This window comes from Chiloscyllium plagiosum, chromosome 4 (assembly GCF_004010195.1).
Source record: "Chiloscyllium plagiosum isolate BGI_BamShark_2017 chromosome 4, ASM401019v2, whole genome shotgun sequence".
In the NCBI taxonomy this organism is placed as follows: domain Eukaryota; kingdom Metazoa; phylum Chordata; class Chondrichthyes; order Orectolobiformes; family Hemiscylliidae; genus Chiloscyllium; species Chiloscyllium plagiosum.
The window spans coordinates 61,692,549-61,715,362 of record NC_057713.1 but is presented as its reverse complement, the minus strand read 5'-3'; the positions used below and the strand labels follow the sequence as shown (position 1 = coordinate 61,715,362).

At 38.8% G+C, this 22,814-nt stretch overlaps 1 protein-coding gene across 1 annotated transcript; it reads left to right on the top strand.

The window, feature by feature from the left end:
* The first annotated feature begins 5,229 nt into the window (after positions 1 to 5,229).
* On the top strand, positions 5,230 to 21,967 carry LOC122549562 (tyrosine-protein kinase SRK2-like). Its single transcript, XM_043689403.1, has 8 exons — positions 5,230 to 5,716; positions 7,526 to 7,647; positions 9,289 to 9,452; positions 17,063 to 17,228; positions 19,706 to 19,864; positions 19,995 to 20,173; positions 21,365 to 21,521; positions 21,604 to 21,967. Exons 1-8 carry the CDS (start codon positions 5,274 to 5,276, stop codon positions 21,795 to 21,797), a joined length of 1,584 nt encoding a protein of 527 aa, XP_043545338.1. The 5' UTR covers positions 5,230 to 5,273; the 3' UTR covers positions 21,798 to 21,967.
* Positions 21,968 to 22,814: the final 847 nt, after the last annotated feature.

Here is a 22,814-nt window from a genome sequence, read left to right as displayed (position 1 = left end):
CAGAGCTGAAAATGTGTTGCTGGAAAAGCGCAGCAGGTCAGGCACCATCTGAAGAAGGGCTTATGCCCGAAACGTCGATTCTCCTGTTCCTTGGATGCTGCCTGACCTGCTGCGCTTTTCCAGCAACACATTTTCAGCATCTGTGGAGAGTCATGGAGTCATAGAGTTATGCATCATGGAAACAGCCCCTTCAGTCCAACTCGTTCAGACTGACTAGTCATCCCAATCTGACCTAGTGCCATTTGCCAGCATTTGGCTAATATCCCTCCAGACTTTTCCTATTCATATATCAATCCCATTCCCTTTTAAATGTTTTAATTGTACCAACTTTCACAGGTCCACCGAGTCCTCATACACGCACCACCCTCTGTGTGAAAAAGTTATCCCTTAGGTCCTTTTTAAATCTTTCCTCTCTCACCTTAAACCTATGCCCTTGAGGTTTTGACTCCCATGTCCTGGGAAAAAGACCTTGGCTATTCACCCTATCCATGCCACTCATGATTTTATTAATCTCTGTAAGTTCACCCCCTCAGCCTCTGACACACCAGGGAGAAAGGGCTTCAGCCTATTTAGCCTCTCCCTGTCACTCAAACCCTCCAATCCTGGCAACATCTCTGTAAATCTTTTCTGAACCCTTTCAAGTTTAACAACATCTTTCAGAATTGAACACAGTATTCCAAAAGTAGCCTCACCATTGTCCTGCACAGCTGCGATATGATATCCCAACTCTAAATACCTTCTTCACCACTGTGCATACCTGTGGTTCTACTTTCAAGGAACTGTGCACCTGTTCCCCTTGGCCTCTTTGTTTGGCAACACTCCCCAGGGCCCCACGATTAAGTGCATAAATTCTGCCCTGATTTGCCTTGTCAAATATATCACCTCACATTTATCTAAATTAAACTCCACCTTCCACTCCCTAACCCATTGGCCCAATTTTCTTCACTGTCCACTACACCACCTATTTTTGTGTCACCACGCCATCTATATTCATATCTAAATCATTTATATAGATGACAAAACGTAGTGAGCCCAGTACTGATCCTTGTGGCACACCGCTTGTCATAGGCCTCCAGTCCGAAAAGCAATTCTCTTCCACCTCCCTCTGTCTCATACCTTCAAGCAAGTTTTGTATCCAATTGGCTAGCTCCTCCTGGATCCCATGTGATCTAATCTCGCCAACCAGTCTACCATGTGGAACTTTGTTCAACTTTTGCTAACGTCCATATTGATGTGTACTGCTCTGCTTTCATCAATCTTCTTCGTCACCTCTTCAGAAAACTTAATCAAGTAAGTGAAACATGATTTCTCATTCACAAAGTTATGTTGACTATATCTAGGGATGGCTTGGTGATTCAGTCGTTAGCAATGCTGCCTGAGAACACCAGGGACTTGGGTTCAATTCTGCTCTTGGATGACTGTCCGTGTGGAGTTTACATGTTCTCCCCGTGTCTCCATGGGTTTCCACTGGATGCTCCAGTTTGCTCCTGTTCCTTGGATGCTGCCTGACCTGCTGCACTTTTCCAGCAACACATTTTCAGCTCTGATCTCCAGCATCTGCAGTCCTCACTTTCTCCTCTCGACAGATGCTACCAGACCTGCTGAGTTTTCCCAGTGATGTCTGTTTTGGTTTCTGATTTCCAACATCCAACATTCCAACATCATCAGGAATGGCTTTTGCCTGAACCATCGATGCTCCTGTTCCTCAGATGCTCCCTGATCTGCTGTGCTTTTCCAGCACCACACTCTCGACTCTAATCTCCAGCATCTGCAGTCCTCACTTTCACCTACCAAAAGACAGGACGTGAACCACAGAGTCAAACTCCTGGTCGAATTACTGCTACTGCTCCCCATTAAAATGAGCATTCAGGCTGCTGAGCTAGCAATTGTAGCATATGTGGCAACCATAGTGACAATAATCTTGGTACAGTATGATTGATAGTAATCATTAGCCTTTCATTTTACAAAGTCTGTGAACCTTTACAGTCATTTTTTATATTTATAACCTCACAACATGATTTTTGTGTATTTGGAATTCATCGAATTTTTAAAATTTCGGCCACTTTGCATCTTTTCATCATGCTCATTGTCATTCCCATAGCACTACTCTGGTGCCTGTGGACTTAAAATTGTTTTCCATTTATTAAACATTTCTTGAAGGTGTCCACACAGCAACCCACTCCAACTTCAAACTTTGGGTTAAATCCTGAACAATCATGAGGAGAAATTTGTACCTGACCAAAATTAGAATAAAAAAGGGAGAATTGAGAGGAACTAAATCTTTGAAACAAGATAGTAACTGATGCTACCTGGACCTTTTCAGGAATCGAGTGGCATGTAACAGACAGCCCTTCTTGTTATTGTCTACTTCACTTTCAGGAGACCAGTGAAACCAGGAAAGAACCAGCCTGGCTACACATGGTTCTCTTCTGCCACAGCAGCTGAATGTATTGATGGTAGTCAGAGTCCAGCCAGACCACATGGTAACAAGCAGGTGGACTATTTTGAGTTTGAAAATATTGGCATCATCAAGAGGGAATCTGGCTAGAATATGATGACACAAAGTGGGAACACTTGTAGGCACCACTTTGGATAAATGTCAGCAAACCAAACAAGACATTGTGTATCCTACTAATTATTTAGATGAATATGACTTGCATGGTTTTTCTAAGGCATCAATTTAAACTGTACCCTAGAAATCTGGGTCTGCACACTGATGTCACCTGAGTAGTGTACAGCAGAGAGGGAGAATAATGCATCACAACTTCCTGAAAACATTATGAGTACAGAATTGCTTGTGACATCTATGGCACCACTATCTGCATTAGGCCACACATACCAGCCAGCATAGGCCGAATTGAACACATTGACATACACAGGAGAAGTGAGAACTTTGTTAACTCTGACAGATTTTAGGAGATTATTTGAAAAAAAACTAGACATTGATATATTCAAATCTAACCAGAAAAATTACAATAGGTCTGGACAGAACTGGCTAACCTACAAAAACTTTTAGAACTCTTGTCGAACAGACAGAGCAAGTACAAATAGACATTAAAGAAATTGAAGACACCAACTGATGTGATGCCATTTGGATTTTAATTATACAAATAACTCTTGGTTTGCCTGCTCTCACACCTCACTGTATTGTTCATTCTATTTTCTTTAGTGTGTATAACCATCCTGACAGTTAAATGTTTAAGTGGAAAAGAGAACTGAGTTCCTGAATATACAATCAATGCTGAACAGGCACGAGCAGAGACTCCTGCTCAGCCAACACCTTGACTTATTGTATCCCAAACAACTTATAAATAATTGAATCACTGCTGCTCTCCAGTCTCAACAATACCATGTACATATTTATTTGTATGATATTTCAGAATCAACTAATATATGTTTTCCTTCATTTGTTTTCCTCTTGCTATTATTTTATTAACTGTGTTCTCATGAGATAGTGTAGATTAATGTTAGCTTTCCTTCATGTGGAAACCTGGTAGTTACATGTGCAATGGCTTCAACAGTGCTGTGATCCAACTCATTTGATGCTCACTTAATCAACAGGAGGGAATGTGGTCAGGTGATCTCCTGGATTGGTATGGAAATATTGATTTATTTTTCATGACCATGGATAAAAACTTAAAATGTGGAAGCCAAGTTTAAACCTAGCTGGACTCTGCAAACTGCCGAGCTGGAACATTTCGCATTCATGCAACCAGACTTGGACAATCAACTTCCTGTTGAAACCAGACATGCATGGAACAGCCTGGCCAGGTGTTAACGGTCACACTGTTTTAGAACAGACTGTAGTTTATGTCTCCAGTGAACCTGCTTTGTTAGAAGAATGCTACACAGATTTGATAGCATCCAGTTCAGCAGGAGGCCAGAAGCATAGCGTGACAAGGACAGCACTTGACAGTTCAAGGTTCAAAATCATGTTCTGCGACTTCTAACTATGAAAATTAGTCACCTTAGTGGATTTTCTTGCCCCTGCCCACTGCCAGAATTGTACACAAGCCACAGACTCTTGAGAAGGGCACAAAGAAAGAATAAAAGGGGTAATTTGGAACACTAGCATCCTCTGCATTTTGCAACTTCATCAATGGTGTCTCCAGAGAGACCAACTTGGTGAGACAACCCAAAGACCAGATGATACGGAAAGCGCAAGTCGATGACTGAAGATCCAGAAATATTAGTCAACCCTCAAAGATTAAGGAACAGCTCTTTCCAGCCTTATTCAATGGGTATTATCAGTCCTTTCAGGCAAACTAGATAGCTATTGTAGATTTGAGTTTGTTGACTTACCGATTTATTGAAGTTTATTGAAGAGTCCTGTAAAGAGATCAATAGAATTTAATTTTAAAAGGGAATATACTTCACTCTGATAAATATTGTTTCTCCCTGATAAGGAGGTTATGTTGGCCTTTCCACATCTTTTTTTCTCTTTGTCTATCTCACCGTGTAAAATGCCTGTATTATGTGGGTTACTACAAACAGTTGTGGCGAATTGAACCACCCTTTCACTTTGCAACGCATCCATGCCACACCATGTTGTGTGCTTATCCCATTATACCTTGTCCCCCCCAATGGTAATCAATGCTAGTTCAGTCACGAACCCTTGCCTTATAACTATCATGCTAACTCACTTAGTACATAAAATGGAGAAGCCTCAAGAACGATATGAGCAAAGAGCAAGAGGTGGCCACTCAGCCCTTTGAGTCTGTTTTGCCATTCAATAAGATCTGGTCTGATTTTAACATCAACTCTACATTCACACATAATCTGGCTCCTGTCTGTTGAGTAAGGAACATTGGCAGTTCATTTAAGGCCAATCTGGAAATCATGTCGCCTTGACAATGGGCAATAGCATTCTTTAAAAACATCTCTGTTGCCTGTCACTTCAGTTTCTAACATGAACAATGAAGAGAAACCCATAAACAATCTACTACATTTGATCAACTTGCTATTTCATACTCTTGTGCTGCAATATTAAATGCATGCTAACTTGTCTATATTTTTATATTGTTTTTATTGTATGTGCACACAAAATGATCTAATAGAAAATTACATATTCTAAATGTTTATAAACCCACAAGGAATTCCCCATTTGAATCAAACGCACTTCCTCACTTCAGACTTAAACGTCCAATTGGTTAAAATGCACTGCTTATGTTGGTGTAAGAACAGTTCTGCAAAGCAAGCAATTATTTTGACTCGTTTGCATCAGCACAATGGAAGTTTTATGCTCTTGCTGCTGTTGTTTTAGCAATCCTGCAATGACAAATGCCACTTCAGAGGATGGTAGAAAGGCAAAGCCAGAAGGATTGACAATCTGTAACACAATTGACAACCCTGAAGTTGGAATATTCACTCATGAAGCGAAGCCTTTACCTCTCCCAGAGACGATCGCTGTTCACCAGAATGTACAAAATACATGTTGTGGTTCTGCAAGCTCATGTGCTGATAAAGAAGACAAGGAGTTATGCAAGAATGAAGTTCCACATTCCCCAGAGATTCATATAGTGCAATTTGATTATATGGCAAGGAGCCATGAGGAGCTGAGTGTGAGAGAAGGAGAGTGTCTGGAAATACTCAGCAAAGAAGGGGATTGGTGGCTCGCTCAGAAAGTTTGGAAAGGTTCAAACAAACAAAAAAATCCCTGCTCTGGGTTTGTGCCTGTTGAAATACTTGCAAAAGAGAAGAGCTTGGAGGGAGAACCGTGAGTATTTATTGCATGAAAATCAATGGGACTAGTTTGGAGGCAGGGTTTGGGGTTTTAGTCACTTAACTGGGCATGTGAATTCCTTCCTGGGATACAAGAGAGTCTTTCACTCATGGGGACTCTGTGTCTGATTGAGGAATCTGGCATCAAGAAAGGAGGAAGAGGTCTCATAGAAAGGCACCACATCAGCACCTCCGTCCCCACAGCCTTGTTCAAAAACTGTTGTAAGGCTAATCCTGGAAATTATAGAGCAATTAGTTAATTTCAGTGGTGGGAAAACATTTAGAAACAAATTAGTAGTCACGTGGAAAAACATAGGTTGATTAGGAATAGTCAGCATGGATTCTAAAGGGGAAATCATGGTTAACTAACTTAGTGCAGCTTTTTGAAGAGGTAATGGAAAAGATTCGTGAAAGTGGTATGATGTGGTCTTTATGGATTTACAGACAGCATTTGCTGCACTGACTCATAACAGACTTGTGAAGAAAATTCTAGATAATGGCATAAAAGGAATAATGGCCAAAAAATTAGCTAGTAATAGAGCGTAAAGGTCAATGGATCTTTTTCTGGCTGGTGGAAGGGTTGTTGTGGAGTTTTGCAGGAATTAACATTAGAACTCTTGCATTTCTTTACATATATATGTATATATTAATGACTTGGAACTTGGTATGCAGAGAATAATTTCCAGTTTTGCAGAAGGCAATAGATTTGGAAGATTTGTAAACTGTGAGGAGGACAGTATGGAACTCCAAAAGGACACTAACAAGTTAGTCAGGCGGGCAGAGAGCGGCGGATGAGGTTCAGTGTACAGAAGTGTGAGATGATCCACACTTTGGTTGAAAGAACACTGAAAAGACAATACAAAATAAGGGGTGAAACTCTAAAAGTGTGCAGGAGCAAAGGGACCTGAGTGTACATGTGCTCAAATCATTGAAGGTGGCAGAGCAGGTGGAGAGACCAGTAAATAAAGTGTACAGCATCCTCAGTTTTATTAATAGGGGCTCAAAATAAAAGAGCAAAGAGGTGTTGTTGAACTTGTATAAGATACTTGTTAGACCTCAGTTGAAGTATTGTGTACAGTTGTAGGTGCCACGTTATTCAAAAGATGTGAATGCATTGGAGAAACCTTCAGTTATGAGGATAAATTGATGAAGTTGGACAAAAAAAGGCTGAAAGGGTATCTGAGTGAGGTTTTCAAAATCATGAATATGTTAAACAGAATAGATAGGAAGTGCCTGTTTTTGCTTGTAAAAGAAACAAGAAAAAGAGAACTTAGATTTAAAGAGGTGTGCAAATGGAGCAAGGTTGATGTGAGAAAAAACTTTTTCACTCAGCAAGTAGTTAGGGTATGGAATATACTGCCTAAAATGTAATGGAAACAGGTTCAATTGATACATTCAAGAGGGTGTTGACTGTTTTTTGAATAGTATTGGTGTGCAGGGATATTGGGGAAAGGCAGAAGTTTTGCATTCCTTAATATATTTCAAAGATAAATTTAACCCTCATTAGTTTGCAGATTTCAAGGATATAAAGTTATATTTCAAGTCTAATAGCCTTATCCCATGCCTTTTGTTCTTAAGTGAATTAAAATATCTTCATTGTTTAGACTTTTGGGCAACTTCCATATCAGTGCAAATTGTAAAATGTAGATTTTTGTGAATTCATCAGTGTGCTGAAAATTGCAAATTATGCAAAGACCTAAGATATTAATGAATAATCTAACTTTGTATGGTAAACTATTGCATAATAAAGTAAGATGTTATATCTTATATAGCCTAATTAATGTCATACTCATTGCAATTCTAGCTGGTATTGTGGAAAAATGACCAGGTTTGAGGCAGAAAACCATCTCCTTTCTTCCAATCAAATTGTTGACATGTTTCTTGTCCGCAAAAGTGAGACATTTCAGAACTCATATGTATTGTCAGGTAAGAAATCTACAACAGATTAGAAATGAGGTAGAAATAAGACTGCTACCAAATGGTAGGATGAAAACAACATATATATGCAACGTCACAACCTGCATGTTCCCCTCCAAACCACTCACCGACATAAATTGGAAATAGATCACCGTTCTTGTTGCTGGGTCAAAACCTTAGAATTCCTAATGGTATTGTGGGTCTACCTACACCACATGGACTGCTGTGGTTCAAGAAGGCAGCACACCACTACCTTCTCAAGGGCAATAAATACTGGCCCAGCGAGCAATTCCCATATCACACAAGTAAATTTTAAAAACTGAACTTGTGTCAACAAACAAAAAAGAAGTCAACCAATGAGTTTAAGGTAGCGTCATAAGGTGCAAACACAAGCCCAAAATATTCACCATTTGAATCACTTGATTTGATTTGCCATATAGCTGGGTTATTTTGTTTTGTTTTGTGTATAGTAATTTTTATATTTCACATGTGTTTTTACTGGTCTTTATCTGAAATTTGCATACATGCAATTATCTCCTATTTGTTTCTAAACATACTTCTTTAGTCAAATTGCTATGGTATATGAGCTTTGCCTGAATGTAGACTCATTGTCGTCTAATGTTTCATCGTCAGCTGTTTCCTTGGCAGTTGTTATTGGTGGTTTACTATTTCCTTCTACTCATTGGGACAGGGCAAGGAAGCAAATTGCAAGCCTGTATCAGCTGGAACAAAAATCATACATAATATCATTCTGAACTACACACTAGCAATCTAGATAAATGAACTAACGATCCTGCATCAAAATTGTAGTCTTAAGTAGTTTTGCAAAGAGAGCCTCATAAAAACATTAATCCAATGATAAAGGATCTAATGCCCACTTGAGGGATGCACCCTGGACACCTACAAAGAAACCTCTACCACATTGACAGATGACAAACATGCTGGCGCCATACACATCCTTAGGCCATTATTTCTAAGTCTGGGAAGTGGGCAAAGAATTTGACAATTTCTAGGCCAGTGACTCTATAATTGGGATTTGGTATGTGCTTCCAATGATGTTCCAATGGTTTTGAAGGAGCACCTTCAAAGCCGTTCCTGGTCAATACTGGGTCACTACTAAGGGAGCTTAGCTTTTTACTTCAGCAATTTGAGCAATTTACATTGGTATTAAGTCGAGAATCTATAAAACTAAGGCTGATTCTGACTCTTGAATGTTCAATCATACCCTTTTAAGATTGTTCAGGATTCTTCAGTGGGATTAGTGCTGGAGTACAGTCAGTTCTGCTATAATGCAGGGGTCCTGTTCTCGTGCAATCCCGTGTTTTAAGAAAATTGCATAATATCAGCATGATTTAAACTAAGGGCCGGAATCATGTTATAACTAACACACACTTTAAAAATTTGCGCTTTAGAAACAGTGTCCCCACTTCATCAATCGTGTTATTGTGAATTCACATTAATGAAATGTGTGTTATAGCAAAACAACCTGTAAGTCTCTTTGAGGTTAGCACAACTGTATTGTTATTTCCATACATGAAAAGTGAAAATTGGCACCCCATGTTTCTCTGGCATTGACATTCATATCAATTTGAATTGAAAAATTCATGATAATCACATTTGTTGGCCAATTATTATCACCATTTGTTTCAGCTAAAAATGGAGAGTCGATCACTCATGTTGTGATTTTACAAAAAGAAAATGGTCGATATTACATCACAGAAGACAGAGATTTTCACAACATTCACGAGCTGATTGAATATTATCAACATAATACAATACAGTATGATACTCGATTAAACAGACCCAGCAAAAAGGTAAGTACAAAAGCAAAATATATTCAAATAATTTATATAGAATATTAAAATGTTGTTCTTTCAGTTCTCTCTGGGCTATAAGGAAATGAGAAAACAATGGGATGCTAAATGTTTTAACCCCAGAAATTCTTGAAACATAAAGCTAGGAATATCATAACTTCCCGTATTGATCCCACTGGAACATCAAGGAACAATATACACCCAGATGTACTTGGCATGAACATTCAAGCCTTAAGTTATCTATGACTGACCAAGTTCGGTGGCACCACTTAAGCAATTGTTTGTTAATAGCAGAAACTAGCAAAGACAGTATTAATGAATTTTTTGTGTTAAATCTATGATGAGAGCTGAAAAATGAATCTGCAAATACATAATACTTTGTAAGCTAAACACATGCAGTGCAGCGATCAAGTACAAACACAGAGAATGCTGGAGAAATGGAGCAGGTCTAGCAGCATCTGTGGAGTGAGCAACAAAGTTAATATTTCAAACCCAGTATGATTCTTCTTCTCAACTGAAAGATGTTCAAAACATTGTTTTTCTTATACGTTTGATATAGGCAGAGCTCTAGTGCAGATAATAAAGGATTTTTAATAGCAGAGGAAGAGAGAAAGAGACATAAACTGGATGGAAATTAAACTGTTTTTTCAGATTAGATTACTTACAGTGTGGAAACAGGCCCTTCGGCCCAACAAGTCCAAACTGACCCATCGAAGCGCAACCCACCCAGACCCATTCCCCTACATTTATCCCTTCACCTAACACTACGGGCAATTTAGCATGGCCAATTCACCTAACCTGCACATTTTTGGACTGTGGGGGGAAACCGGAGCACCCGGAGGTAACCCACGCAGACACGGGAAGAATGTGCAAACTCCACACAGTCAGTTGCCTGAGGCGGGAATTGAACCCGGGTCTCTGGCGCTGTGAGGCAGCAGTGCCACCGTGCCACCCGTTCTCCGAGCTTATGTTGTGCTTCATTAGAACATTTCTGCAGGCCCAGGAGAGAAACATTAGCATGAAATTAAAGTGGTTTATTGAAATGCCAAAGAACTATATGGTCAGGGTCATTCCTCGTGACAAAGTGAAGGAGTTCCACAAAGCCGCCACCCAGTCTGCATTTGATCTCACCAATGTAATGGACACTATATTGTGAACAGCAAATACGATAGTCTAGATTGAAAGAAGTACAAGTGAAATGCTGTTTCACCTGGAATTCACCTGTGTATGGACAATTCAGAGGATAGTAAATGAGTAAGTGTTTCTCCAGCAATTGTATGAGAATGTGCCATGGTTAAGTGAGAAGTGTTAGGAGTGATGAAGGAATGGACCACTGTGTCACTAAAAGGAGAAGATGTGTTTACTGATAGTGGTGGAAGTTGCAGAAGATGATTCTTTGAATGCAGAAACTAATGAAATGGATATTAATATGTACATAGATCTTTGAAGGTTGCCACTCAGGTGGATAGAGTTTGTAAGAAGGCCTATGGAGCGGCCTTTTCTCGTTGGAACGGCGAAGGATGAGGGGTGACTTGATAGAGGTTTTTAAGATGATCAGAGGAATAGATAGAGTAGACAGTCAGAAACTTTTTCCCTGGGTACAACAGAGTGTTACAAGGGGACATAAATTTAAGGTGAAGGGTGGAAGGTTTTGGGGAGATGTCAGGGGTGGGTTCTTTACCCAGAGAGTGGTGGGGGCATGGAATGCGCTGCCCGTGGGAGTGGTAGAGTCGGAATCATTGGCGACCTTTAAGCGGCATTTGGATAGGTACACGGATGGGTACTTAATCTAGGTTAGAAGTTCAGCACAACATCGTGGGTCGAAGGGCCTGTTCTGTGCTGTATTGTTCTATGTTCTATGTTCTATCAAGGGAACCCAATTGTCATTGTTTGGGAGATGCGGCTGAGAGTCCTCTCAACCATATTGGTGGGAAATGCTTGACCTAAGAAAAAGGAGTTCATGTCAGAGGCACCCTGGTGGAGGGTGACGTCATCAGAACAGATGCAACAGAAATAGAGAAACTGGGAGAATAGAATGGAATCTTTGTAGGACACTAGGGCATTAGGAGTTGTAGTTGTGGTAACTGCAGGAGTTGATGTATTTGTAGGGGATGTTGGTGGACAGCCTATCCCCAGAAATGAAAAAAATGAAGTAAAGAAAAGGAAGGGAAGAGTCAGTGATGGACCAATTGAAGATGATGGGAGGGTGGAATTGGAAACAAAACTGTTTATTTCTTCCAATTCCAGAAAAGTGCAGGAGGCATCACTGAAGACGTCATTAATCTATCGGAAATTCAATCGTGTCTTTCAAGATTGGATAAGGGACAAAAGAAATGTAGTGCTATAAAGTATAGACAGGGAAATGATATTAGCTGAGTTAATCCTGGAGAGTGTTGGTACAGAAGTGGACCAGACAGTGAAAGCTTCCACAAGTATATAAAAAAGCAAAAGGAGAGTTAAAGTCTTTGTTGGTCCCAGAGAAGATGAAACGTAGGGAATTAATAATGGGAAACAAGGAAATGTCAGACTTGGAACAAACATTTTATTCACATCAGAAAACACACAAAGAATTCCAAAAATAGTAGAAATCAAGACAAGAAAGGAAAGGAGGAAGTTAAAACAATCACAGTCACAATGGGAAAAGTAATCAGAAAGCTAATGGGACTAAAGGCTGACAAGCCTGCTCAAGCTGATAATCTGATTCTTAAAGTCTTAAAGATAGATATATGAGTGCATTGTGATGTACCAGTATACTGGAAAATCAAAAATATACCATCTTTATTCAAGAAAGGAAGGAAAATGAAAACAGGGAGCTGGATTAACATTCTTGTGAGTTGGAAGGCATGTGTTTCTTGTTATATCCACTGGTTACCTGCCTGCTCTGACCAACCACAATTTTACCACCAGCGGGGATGGTATCAGGTGGACCACATACCAGTGGACCACCTTGGACCCTTAAGCAGCAATTGGTGCCTATTTAAGGACCTCATCCTGCACTGCCAAGATTAAATTGGCAACAAGAAAGGCCCATAAAAAACGGCGGCTAGAATGGCAATTTTCATTGTGCTAACTCATGGTGGAGATAGTTAATCCCTCCTTGGGAGACCCGTATATGTCAAACAACCCACACTCCCCAACCATGTCTCTGCCCAAACCCTGAAAGTCTCCTCCCCCTTGGCCTCTCAAGCTCTTGTCCCACCTCACCTTGCTGATCATCAAACGCTTACAAATTTTTGACCCACTACAGCTCAGCTCCCGATCACCTGAGAGGGCTGTTGGCAAGTGGCCACCACTTTCCTACTGGCATTACCAGTACTGGAAACAATTGTCAAACCCATAACAGGCAGCACCTCACAGAAGCAGGATGTTCTGTCCCTAAGGGGTGAAAATCTTCCCTCCAACCTACCTATCGCCAGTTAGCCAGTAAATAACATTTTCCTTGAGCATCCCTCAACATTTTAGCTGGAGGTTTGGGGATCACATAATTAAGCTTTAATTTAGCTGTAGGCTAGTTAAGGTAATATTGAGAATGCAGAAAACAGAAGACAAATTAATCATTTTGACATTGGCAAACAAACACGTTGATCAATTTTGATTAATTATTAATGATCTATCCTTATCAACTGAGTTGAAAGGATCATCTGTATTGTGGCCCAATTTGCTGACAGTACAAATATGGTCCAGAAAACAAGTTTGAGGGGGGCACAGAATCTGCAAAAAGATGTCAATAGATTAAGTGAGTAACTGCTAGGGCATTGGCAAAACTGCACCTAGAATACCTTATGCGGTTTTGATCTCTTTATTTAATGAGGATATAATTTCATTGAACCAGTTCAGAGAAGGTTTATTATGTTAATACCCAAGTTGTAGAGGCTCTGGTTTGAGAGAAATTTGACAAAATTGGGTCTATTTTCTTTGGGTGTTGGGTAGGGAGGAGTAGGCAGGAAAAGAGAGTTAAAGCCACACATCAGCTCAGACAATGTGTTATTGAATGTAAAATGAGCAAGCTCAAGGGGCATATTCTTGCTCATATTCCTCATGAATTTATGATCAAATTATCTCTTGTGTGTGATCATTTGATGATTTTACAATTGTGAACAATGCTCACCTCTATCAGGCTGATCTTAATGTGATTGAGATTAAACTTATTACATGGTATACAACTGGGATAAGTGCAGTGTTATGCATTAAGGTAAGAAAATGTGTAATAGTCATACACACTTCAAATTTTTAAAAAAGCCAATGGAGAAGAAAGAAGATTGGAACTTTCTATTGTCCACATATCTAAAAGTTTGTGAACAATTCCGTGAAGTGCTTGCTAAAACAAAAAGCTAATTTGCTTATACTTATAGCACAACTGACTTTAAGAAACATACTTTTTCTGTACTTTTGCAAGTTGTTTCAAGCGTCCAATATTAGTCACCTTATATACTAGATGATATTGAGACTTTGGAAAAGAAAGAGTCACAAGATGAATTCCCTGGGTCAAGTAGAATAAAAGAATTGGACTTTACACTTTAGAGAGGCATTTACTTAGGATTGATCTAGAAGAGGTCTATAAAGTCACAAAGAGAATGGATTGTTCATGCTATCCAGTCAGTCCTGAAAGGCATTATCAATAGTATTCACTCGTCATTTTCTTCCAATTAAATAGTGCAGGAAGAACAATTTAAAGTTGGACAAGGTGAGATCTTAATTTGACATTAGATGTCAGTGATTTGTTTGCAGAGTTGTGGATCTCTGTAATAGGCTGCTGTTGCTTGTGACAAATGCTGATTAAAAGAGTCATAGAGCCATACAGATTTGGTCCAATCAATCCAAACTAAACTAGTCCCACCTGCCTGCATTTGGCTCATATCCCTCCAAACATTTCACATTCATGTACTTATCCAAATGTCTTTTAAACATTGTAACTGTACCTGCATCTACCACTTCTGGCAGTTCATTCCACACACTAACTACTCTCTGTGTAAAATATTTGCCTGTCGTGTCTTTTCAAATCTTTCTCCTCTCACCTTAAAAAATGCCCCCTAGTTTTGAACTCTCCCACCTTAGGGAAAAGACCTTTACTGTTCATCTTATCTATACTCCTTATGATTATATAAACCTCTATGACGTCACCTCCTCAAACTCCCACATGCCAATGAAACAGTTTGACAACCCAGAAAAACACTCTTCAGCCCATCAAGTTTCTGCTCAACAACAGCTTCACTATTCTAATCCTATTTTCTAGCATGTGGCCCATAGCATTGTGTGCCTTGTTATTGCCATCATTGCTTCATCCTCAGAATATCTGTGCTAAACAATTAGACGATGCATCAAGGCTCTACAATGAATAATGAAGATCCATGAGAGCTGCAAAAGATGAGGATCAGCATGTTCAATATCCTACAGCACCATGACATCCAAAGCGACAGAGGCAGGTCATTTTTGTTAACATCGTTCAATGGTCCACTTCTGCAGGAAGTCACCTTTCCCACTTTGCAACTGTTTTAATATCACTGAGGCTAATATTCCCTGTATAATTCCAACTGCAAATGCAACTTAATGCAATGATATTTCAAAAATGCTCATGCTGTTTAATAAAAGTTAAGACTGCAAAAGGAAGGAGGCTTTCACAACATCCAATTCTACTTTAGTCATTCATGACAGAATTTCATGCTAGATTGGGTACTAAAGAAAGAATAGCTATCCCTTCAATAAACCTACCTGCTGTTCCTGCATTTACCTGTGCACTTGGATAAAGTTATAACTGGTCATCACCATCGGGGGCTCTGCTGCCTGAGGTCTGGTCTCCAGTAGACTGCTGGCTTCCAGTGACTTGACAGCTTTCTTCCTTAATCAGCTATGAAGACATGGCAGTGATATGCTCAGAAGTATGCACTCCTGATTCTAATCAAGCTAACTCGCCAACAGAGGTACCGGCATCTGACCCGGTGCAGGGTAAAAGAGACAGTCTTGTTAGTGCTTCTTCTCAGAGTTCTGTGGCTACTTCTTCCAAATGGAGGAGATGCTGGAAGGTGGAAAGGCTGCTTGAGCCTGCTTCGCCATTCAATAACATCATGGCTGATCTGATTGCATCATTGCATTCTCAGTCAACCATGATAACCATTTACCCGCTTGATTAACGAGAATCCATTAACCCTGCCTTAAAAATATTCAGTGGTTCTGCTTCTACCATTTACAGGATTAAGGGATGACTTGATTGAAATTATAAAACTATTAAGGAGGATAGATAATGTAGATTAGGAGAAACTATATCCAAAAGTTGAAGAGTCAAGTGCAAGAAAGGTCATCTATAACTTGGAGCCAGACCATGGAGGAATGAAACTGGAAACAATTCTTCACACAGTCTTATGAAGAGAGATTTAGCAGTCTAGGCCTCAGGTTTAGAAGAATGAGAGGAGACCAACTTGCGGCATATAAGGTGTCAAAGGGGATTAACAAAGTAGACATAGAAAAGATATTTCTGCTTTGGGGGAACCTGGAAAGAAAATTGATAGTTTTGGAATAAGGCATAGAAGATGTAAAACAGAGATGAGAAGAAATTACTTCTCTCAGAATGTCATGAATCCGTGGAATTTGCTGATCCAGAATGTGGTGGATGCAGGGATACTGTGTAAATTTAAGAAGGAGATAGATTGCTCTTTAGTTAGTCATGTGTTAAAGGGTTATGCAGAGCTGACAGGAATGTGAAGGTGAGGCCGAGATGAGATCAGCCATGATCATATCAAATGGGGGAGTAGACTCAAGGGGCTGAATTGCCCACTCCTGCTCCTCGCTCTTCTGTTCTTATTTTCTAAATGGTGGGCGAATTTTGAAATACTCTTCAGTGAACAGCAATTAGTGATTTTCAGTTCTGAAGAAGAGTCTAATCATCCTTGAAATATTAATTATGTTTCTCTCTCCACAGATACTGCCAGACCCGCTGAGTTTCTCCAGCACGTCTCTGTGTTTGTTAGCAATTTATGCTAGATCAAACATTATTTGTAAAACTGAGATTGTTAGATTTTTATGAATACAGTTGTTAAGGAATGTTAAACATAGAAGCTAGATTTATAAAGTTAGTTTGTAGATCAGCCTTGATCACATTTAACCAATAACAAAAGGCTTTGTGGGCTAAATGGTCTAATCCTGTTTTATGTTCCAAACACTAAACTCAGAAAATGGAATGGAGAGGAGAGGAATTTCTCAGATATGTTTCCACAAATTTATATCTGTGTTTTTGGCTGGTTGCCATAACCACCCAAGTTATTATGTTGTATGAAACAGGTTTTGGTTTGTGATTTTTGAGATTTGTAGCTCAGGTTGAGGTTCAGGTTATAAGTTTGCTCACTGAGCAGGAAGGTTTGTCCTTAGATGTTTCACCACGAAGTGAGTTAACATCATCAGTGAGCCTCCAGTGAAACTTCCGTGAGCCCCAGAAGCTCACTGATGATGTTACCGATCATGGTGACGAAACGTCTGGAAACAAATCTTCGAAGCTCAGCGAGCAAACTTACAACCTAAGGTTAGATGGTTCAGAGGGTCTTTACCTATTCATCAATCATCTCAAATATCCTATTTAACTTAATTTATTTCTTTCTAAGTCAATAATTGTTTATCAACAGAAAAAGCCATCACTTCGTCACTTATCATATAACACAGTGGACAAATGGGAAAGACCGAAAGAAGAATTTACTTTGATAAAGTGCATAGGATCTGGTAATTATGGAGAAGTGTGGAAAGCCATCTGGAATGACAGTGTACCTGTTGCAATTAAAATGTTGAAAGAAGGTAAGCATATTATTTCAGAACAATTATTTTACTGTTATAGTTTTTTTAATTCACTCATGGGATATGGACATCACAGCCTAGACCAATGTTTATTATTTAGTCCTAAATGCCCTGAACCTAACTGAATGGCTCAATAGGCCATTTCAGAGGGCAGTTAAGAGACATGCTGTATATCTGAAGTTATATGTTGGCCAAACCAACAAATTTTATTCCTAAAGAAACCAGATGTGTTTTTGCAACAAAGGACAATGATTACATGGCACCGTTAAACTAGTTTGGCATTCCACTAATTTTATAGAATTAAAATGGTAGATTACAAACCACACAGGAGACTAATAAATAAAATTAGTCTACATGTGACAAGAGGAAAAATACCAACATGGATTGAGAATTGGTTAGCAGACAAAAAGCAGAAAGTAGGAAATGGACGATACTCACAATGGCAAGCTGTCCTTTTTAGTGGACCACAGTGACCAGTGCTTGGTCCACAATTGTAAACAAACTATATAAATGGTTTGGATCTGGGGACTAAGTTTGCTAATGACATTAAACTGGGTGGGAACACAAATTGTGAGGAGGATACAAGATGCTTTCAAGAGAACCTGGTAGGTTAAGTGAATTGGTTAGAAAATGACAGATGGATTATAATGTGAATAAATGTGATGTTGTTCACTTTGGTAGGGAAAACAGAGAGTCAGACTATTTCTTCAATGATTGGGAAGTGTAAGCATCCAAAGAGACCTGGATGTCCTTGTTCATGAGTCAATTAAAGTTAGTAATCAGTTACAAGTAATTAGAAATGCAAATGTTATGTTGGCCTTCATTGCAAGGCGATTTGAGTACAGAAGAAAAGATATCTTATTGTAATTGTGTGGAGACTTGGTAAGGCCTCATCTGAAGTATTGTGTATGACTTTGGCTCCTTTATCTTAGGAGGAAAGTACTTGCTAGAGAGGGAGTGCAATGGAGATTCACCAGGTTAATCTCTCGGGTTGTCATATGGAGAGAGATTGAAGAGACTAGGTCTGTATTATTTAAAGTTTCGAAGAATGAGAGGTGATCTAATTTAAACATACAAAATTATAACATGGTCTGACAGTGAATATAAATAGGATATTTTACATAGCTACTGACTCTAGAAATAGAGGACATAATTTCAGGATAAGAGACAGGCCATTTCAGACAGAGCTGAGGAAGAATATCTTTGCTCAGAGATTGTAAATCTTTAGAATTCTCTACCTTGAAGTCTGCTAAAGTTCAATCATTGAACATTTTCAAGAAGAGACTGCTTTCTAGAGACTAATGACATTTAGGAGCATGGAGATAGTAAGAGATTGTGGTATTCGGGTAAATTCTCAGCTATGATCAAATGAATGGCCAAGCAGGTCAATGGGCTAGATGACCTACTCCTGGTTCTGTGTTGCTATGCACCATGTCATAGAGTCATAGGGATGTACAGCATGGAAACAGATCCTCCGGTCCAACCCGTCCATGCTGACCAGATATCCCAACCGCATATTGGAGGTAAACAGCACTCACAGCACTGAAATATCAGTTGCTGGTGAATCAAAATCTCTAGCATATAGTTTTTAAGCTTGCTCCATTAATCTTGTTGCCTCTCATAGCTCTGTGAACACCTGTAAATTTTGACCAATTTGTGTTGGCATACTGATTCATTGTAAATGATCAACAAGAGTAGTTTCAATATCAAGCTCTGGAAGTCAACTTACTTAAGAATTGCATCCTCTCCTTCTGTGTTATCATTAAAGTTTGTACCCCATCAACTGTGGTGCGCAGAAATTCTGACTGACAACAAATATACACAGCATATGCCAAGAAAGATGGAACCACTTAACTTCCCTATTTGTAATCCATGTCTGTTCAGTTATGACAGTGTTATATTTTGTACCATCCATGTCCTGACTTAGCGCTCTTTCTCAGTGGGACAGGCAAAAAGAGAGATAGCTTGCTACTTCATAAAAGAGGGCTTCTTTTTATTTATTGCAAAAATATACTTTATTCGTCAAAATAAATCTTTGGTACCTGTGCAGTTAATAGAGCCGTTCATATCTATACCCTCTTACCTTACAGAGAACAAATTCAATCTTTGATGGTCACTATTCTCTACATTTGTAGTCAAACTCTTGACATTTAGCTGAGGCATCAGCAGGGCCCAATTACTAAACTGACCCCTGTTATTCTTCAGCAAAAGGACCTTACATGGTGGTCTTTTCCCCATTGCGCCTTGGCGGCAGCTAATGCAAGGTTTAGCTTAGGACTTAATACCACACTTGTTAGGACTCCTAATCTGAATTTTCACCCACTATTTGCTGGACTATGAGTTGACCCTGCCACTTTTGTGCTAACTGATTAGTCCTGTAATTTTCTAAGAAAAATTAAACTGGATCACCACTTTGAGCAGTAATGTTTCACTTGTATTTTAAATTAGGTCTACTGAATCAATTTATGTATTTACAGAGGTTAAAGATTCCAGCAATCTTCTGAAAGAAGCACAAATTATGAAGAACTTCCAGCATGAGAATCTGGTCCCCCTCTATGCTGTATGCACCATAAAGCAACCTTTCTTCATTGTCACTGAATTGTTGAAACATGGAGATCTCTTGAATTATTTAAGGGGTTAGTATCTGGAATACTTTAAAGCTAAACAGATTTTGAAGTCACTCTGACCAGCAACTGTTGTGTTTTGAGAATATATTCAAGTACTTGCTTTGTGGTTTTTTGACAGCTGTGTGTATCTTTTTTACAGAATCTGAGGGTTGTTTTACAATTGCACAGTTAATTGAAATGGCAATTCAGATTGCTACTGGAATGTTGTACCTTGAATCCAAACAATATATTCATCGGGACTTAGCAGCAAGAAATGTTCTTGTGGGAGACAATATTGTTTGCAAAATTTCAGACTTTGGGCTTACTAGATTGCTTAAGGTATATATTTGTGTATAAAATTATGAGGAAGAACTTAACGGTGCTTTAAGCTTATGGCTTGAATAACTTAACTCATATTTAAAACTGCATTTGAACATTATTGTTTTAATTTGAATGTTATATTTTGTTTCACCTGGAAATGGGATAGTTTCAAATTAGTTTATGATTTTCTGCTTCAAATCTATGATCTTTGATTTTTCTTTACCTAATTTCTATTTATGTGCTCTTAATCTAGGGAATGAAAATTTTTCATTTCTTGGCCCCCTCAGTGCTCCTAGTTTGGTTATAACATGTCGTGACTGACAAATTGAAGTTGTGAGAAGAATGTTCCAAATCTCTCAACCTCAAAGATGCCATCCCGCTCCTGGTTTGGTTATAGCATGTCATGATTGAGAAAGGGAAGCTGTTATAAGAATGTTCCCAATCCCTCACCACGTTTATAATTACCTGTTCTCCTTTTGGAAAAATTATTTTAGGTCAAAATTCAGCCTTGATCTTAGTGAATAACAGAGCATGTTCAAGAGGCCACAAGACACACCTTCTACTTCTTATAGTCTTAAGTGTTCTCGGAATGATATTTCAAACTAGATTGCCATGGTGAAAAACAAAAATTAATTTTTAAGATGGAATCCAAATTTTACACTTGCACTTCGGAGCTCTATAGCTGATATATTAGATTAGATTACATTACAATGTGGAAACAGGCCCTTCGGCCCAACAAGTCCACACCGACCCGCCGAAGCGCAACCCACCCATACCCCTACATTTACCCCTTACCTAACACTACGGGCAATTTAGCATGGCCAATTCACCTGACCTGCACATCTTTGGACTGTGAGAGGAAACCGGAGCACCCGGAGGAAACCCACGCAGACACGGGGAGAATGTGCAAACTCCACACAGTCAGTCGCCTGAGGCGGGAATTGAACCCGGGTCTCTGGCGCTGTGAGGCAGCAGTTAGAGCTATGAGTGCACAAGCCACATGATTTTCTAACCATTTAAATGATTTGAAGCTACATTAAAAGAGAGGATGTCTTACAAATGTGATAAATACCTGTATGTCAACGTATTTCACTATTGCAATCAAGTACTTTCAAATTATTCTTATGATTCCAGGTTTGTTATTAAAATATGAACACTTGATTATGAAATGAACATAAATCTATTAAAGTTTCATGCTTTTCATAACAGGATGCCACAACTGGTAGCATACCTGACAGTCAACTTCCTATTAAATGGACAGCTCCAGAATTAGCAAGTATGAATCAAGCTTCGCTGAAATCTGATGTCTGGTCTTTTGGTATTCTTCTGTTTGAGATTACCACAAATGGGAAGATACCATATCCTGGTAAGTTTTTAATATATATTTTGTTTCATTCTGCTATTAGACTATTCACTTCAACAGAGACTGACATTTTCTGACCTTGCAGGAATGACAAATAAAATGGTCTTATCTGAACTACTACAAGGCTACAGGATGCCATGTCCAAATGGCTGTCCACAACCCATTTATAACATTATGAGACAATGCTGGAATGAAATTCCATCTCAAAGGCCATCATTTAGTATACTGAAACTACAGCTTGAAGAGTTCATCATAACCAATTACAATCCTCTGTATTAACTCTCTTCAAAATGAGGAAAGTGTTTATTTAAAGCTACGAACAAAAGAAGATAGGTTTCAAAATGTATTGGACTGAATGGTGCAGGATGAATGAAACTAATTACATGGATTGTTATAGATGGAAATTGAGAATAGCTTGTGGTCACTATTAAATGTGCCATTAAATATGAAAGTTGTTGACTGAAGTGTGCTTTCTTTTCAATGTATTTATAAAGTTACAGTATTAGAAATACATATTCTTCAATAGTTTTACATTTAATAGTACACAGCATAATTTAGACCATTATCAATTCAGCTTCTCTGATGCAGCAGTATAATATCTTCTTTTGAGTACTTACTTCCTTGTTTTTTACACCAGATTTGAGTTAGCTTTCAAATGAGGAAATAACAAAATGCTTCCAAATGCATCAGCAGCACAGATCCTGTCATATCAATATATGTCAAACTGAAGCAAAAAGAACAATAGCAAAAGCTTTGAAAAAGTTGTGACTACCCTCCAAAAAGCTTAAAACTAAAGCTATTTACCTGTGTTGTAGATATATCCAACATTCAATTCAGCAGGACACAATCAGCGCATGTGGCTATTTAGAAATTTCTGAAGATGGATGTGAGTGCTGCTTATACTCCTCAGAGTACTTGGTGCCTGATTTCAGGCATTTATTACTGTAGTGGAAATGTTTGCTGTGCAAGCACAAGACAATGAAAATAATAGATTTAGAGAATGTTCCCCTTACCTCAAAACATAGGACTGAGAAAAATAAATACATAAAGCAATAGTCTGTCATACATCAAAAAGCTATGTTTTAAGAAACGTATATGCTATGTTTTAATAGATTTTTAATGTCCTGATTGTATGGAGAAATGAAACAATCTATTTAATAAACAAGATATCCATAACTTCAGCTGATTATCAGTTCACGTTAACTAATTCTGCCTGAAGTCTGATTGCTCGTGTCCTGTCTTCCAATCAGTCAGCGTCTGACTGACTTTGGACCCAACTAGTGAATCATCTTAATG

What these genes read in the sequence shown, in the direction of transcription:
- LOC122549562 (XM_043689403.1), top strand. Translation starts at nt 5,274, where the DNA reads ATGACAAATGCCACTTCAGAGGATGGTAGAAAGGCAAAGCCAGAAGGA. An exon ending in AATTAAAATGTTGAAAGAAG is followed by an intron (nt 17,229 to 19,705) that starts GTAAGCATATTA and finishes ATGTATTTACAG; the next exon opens with AGGTTAAAGATTCCAGCAAT. An exon ending in TGGGAAGATACCATATCCTG is followed by an intron (nt 21,522 to 21,603) that starts GTAAGTTTTTAA and finishes CTGACCTTGCAG; the next exon opens with GAATGACAAATAAAATGGTC.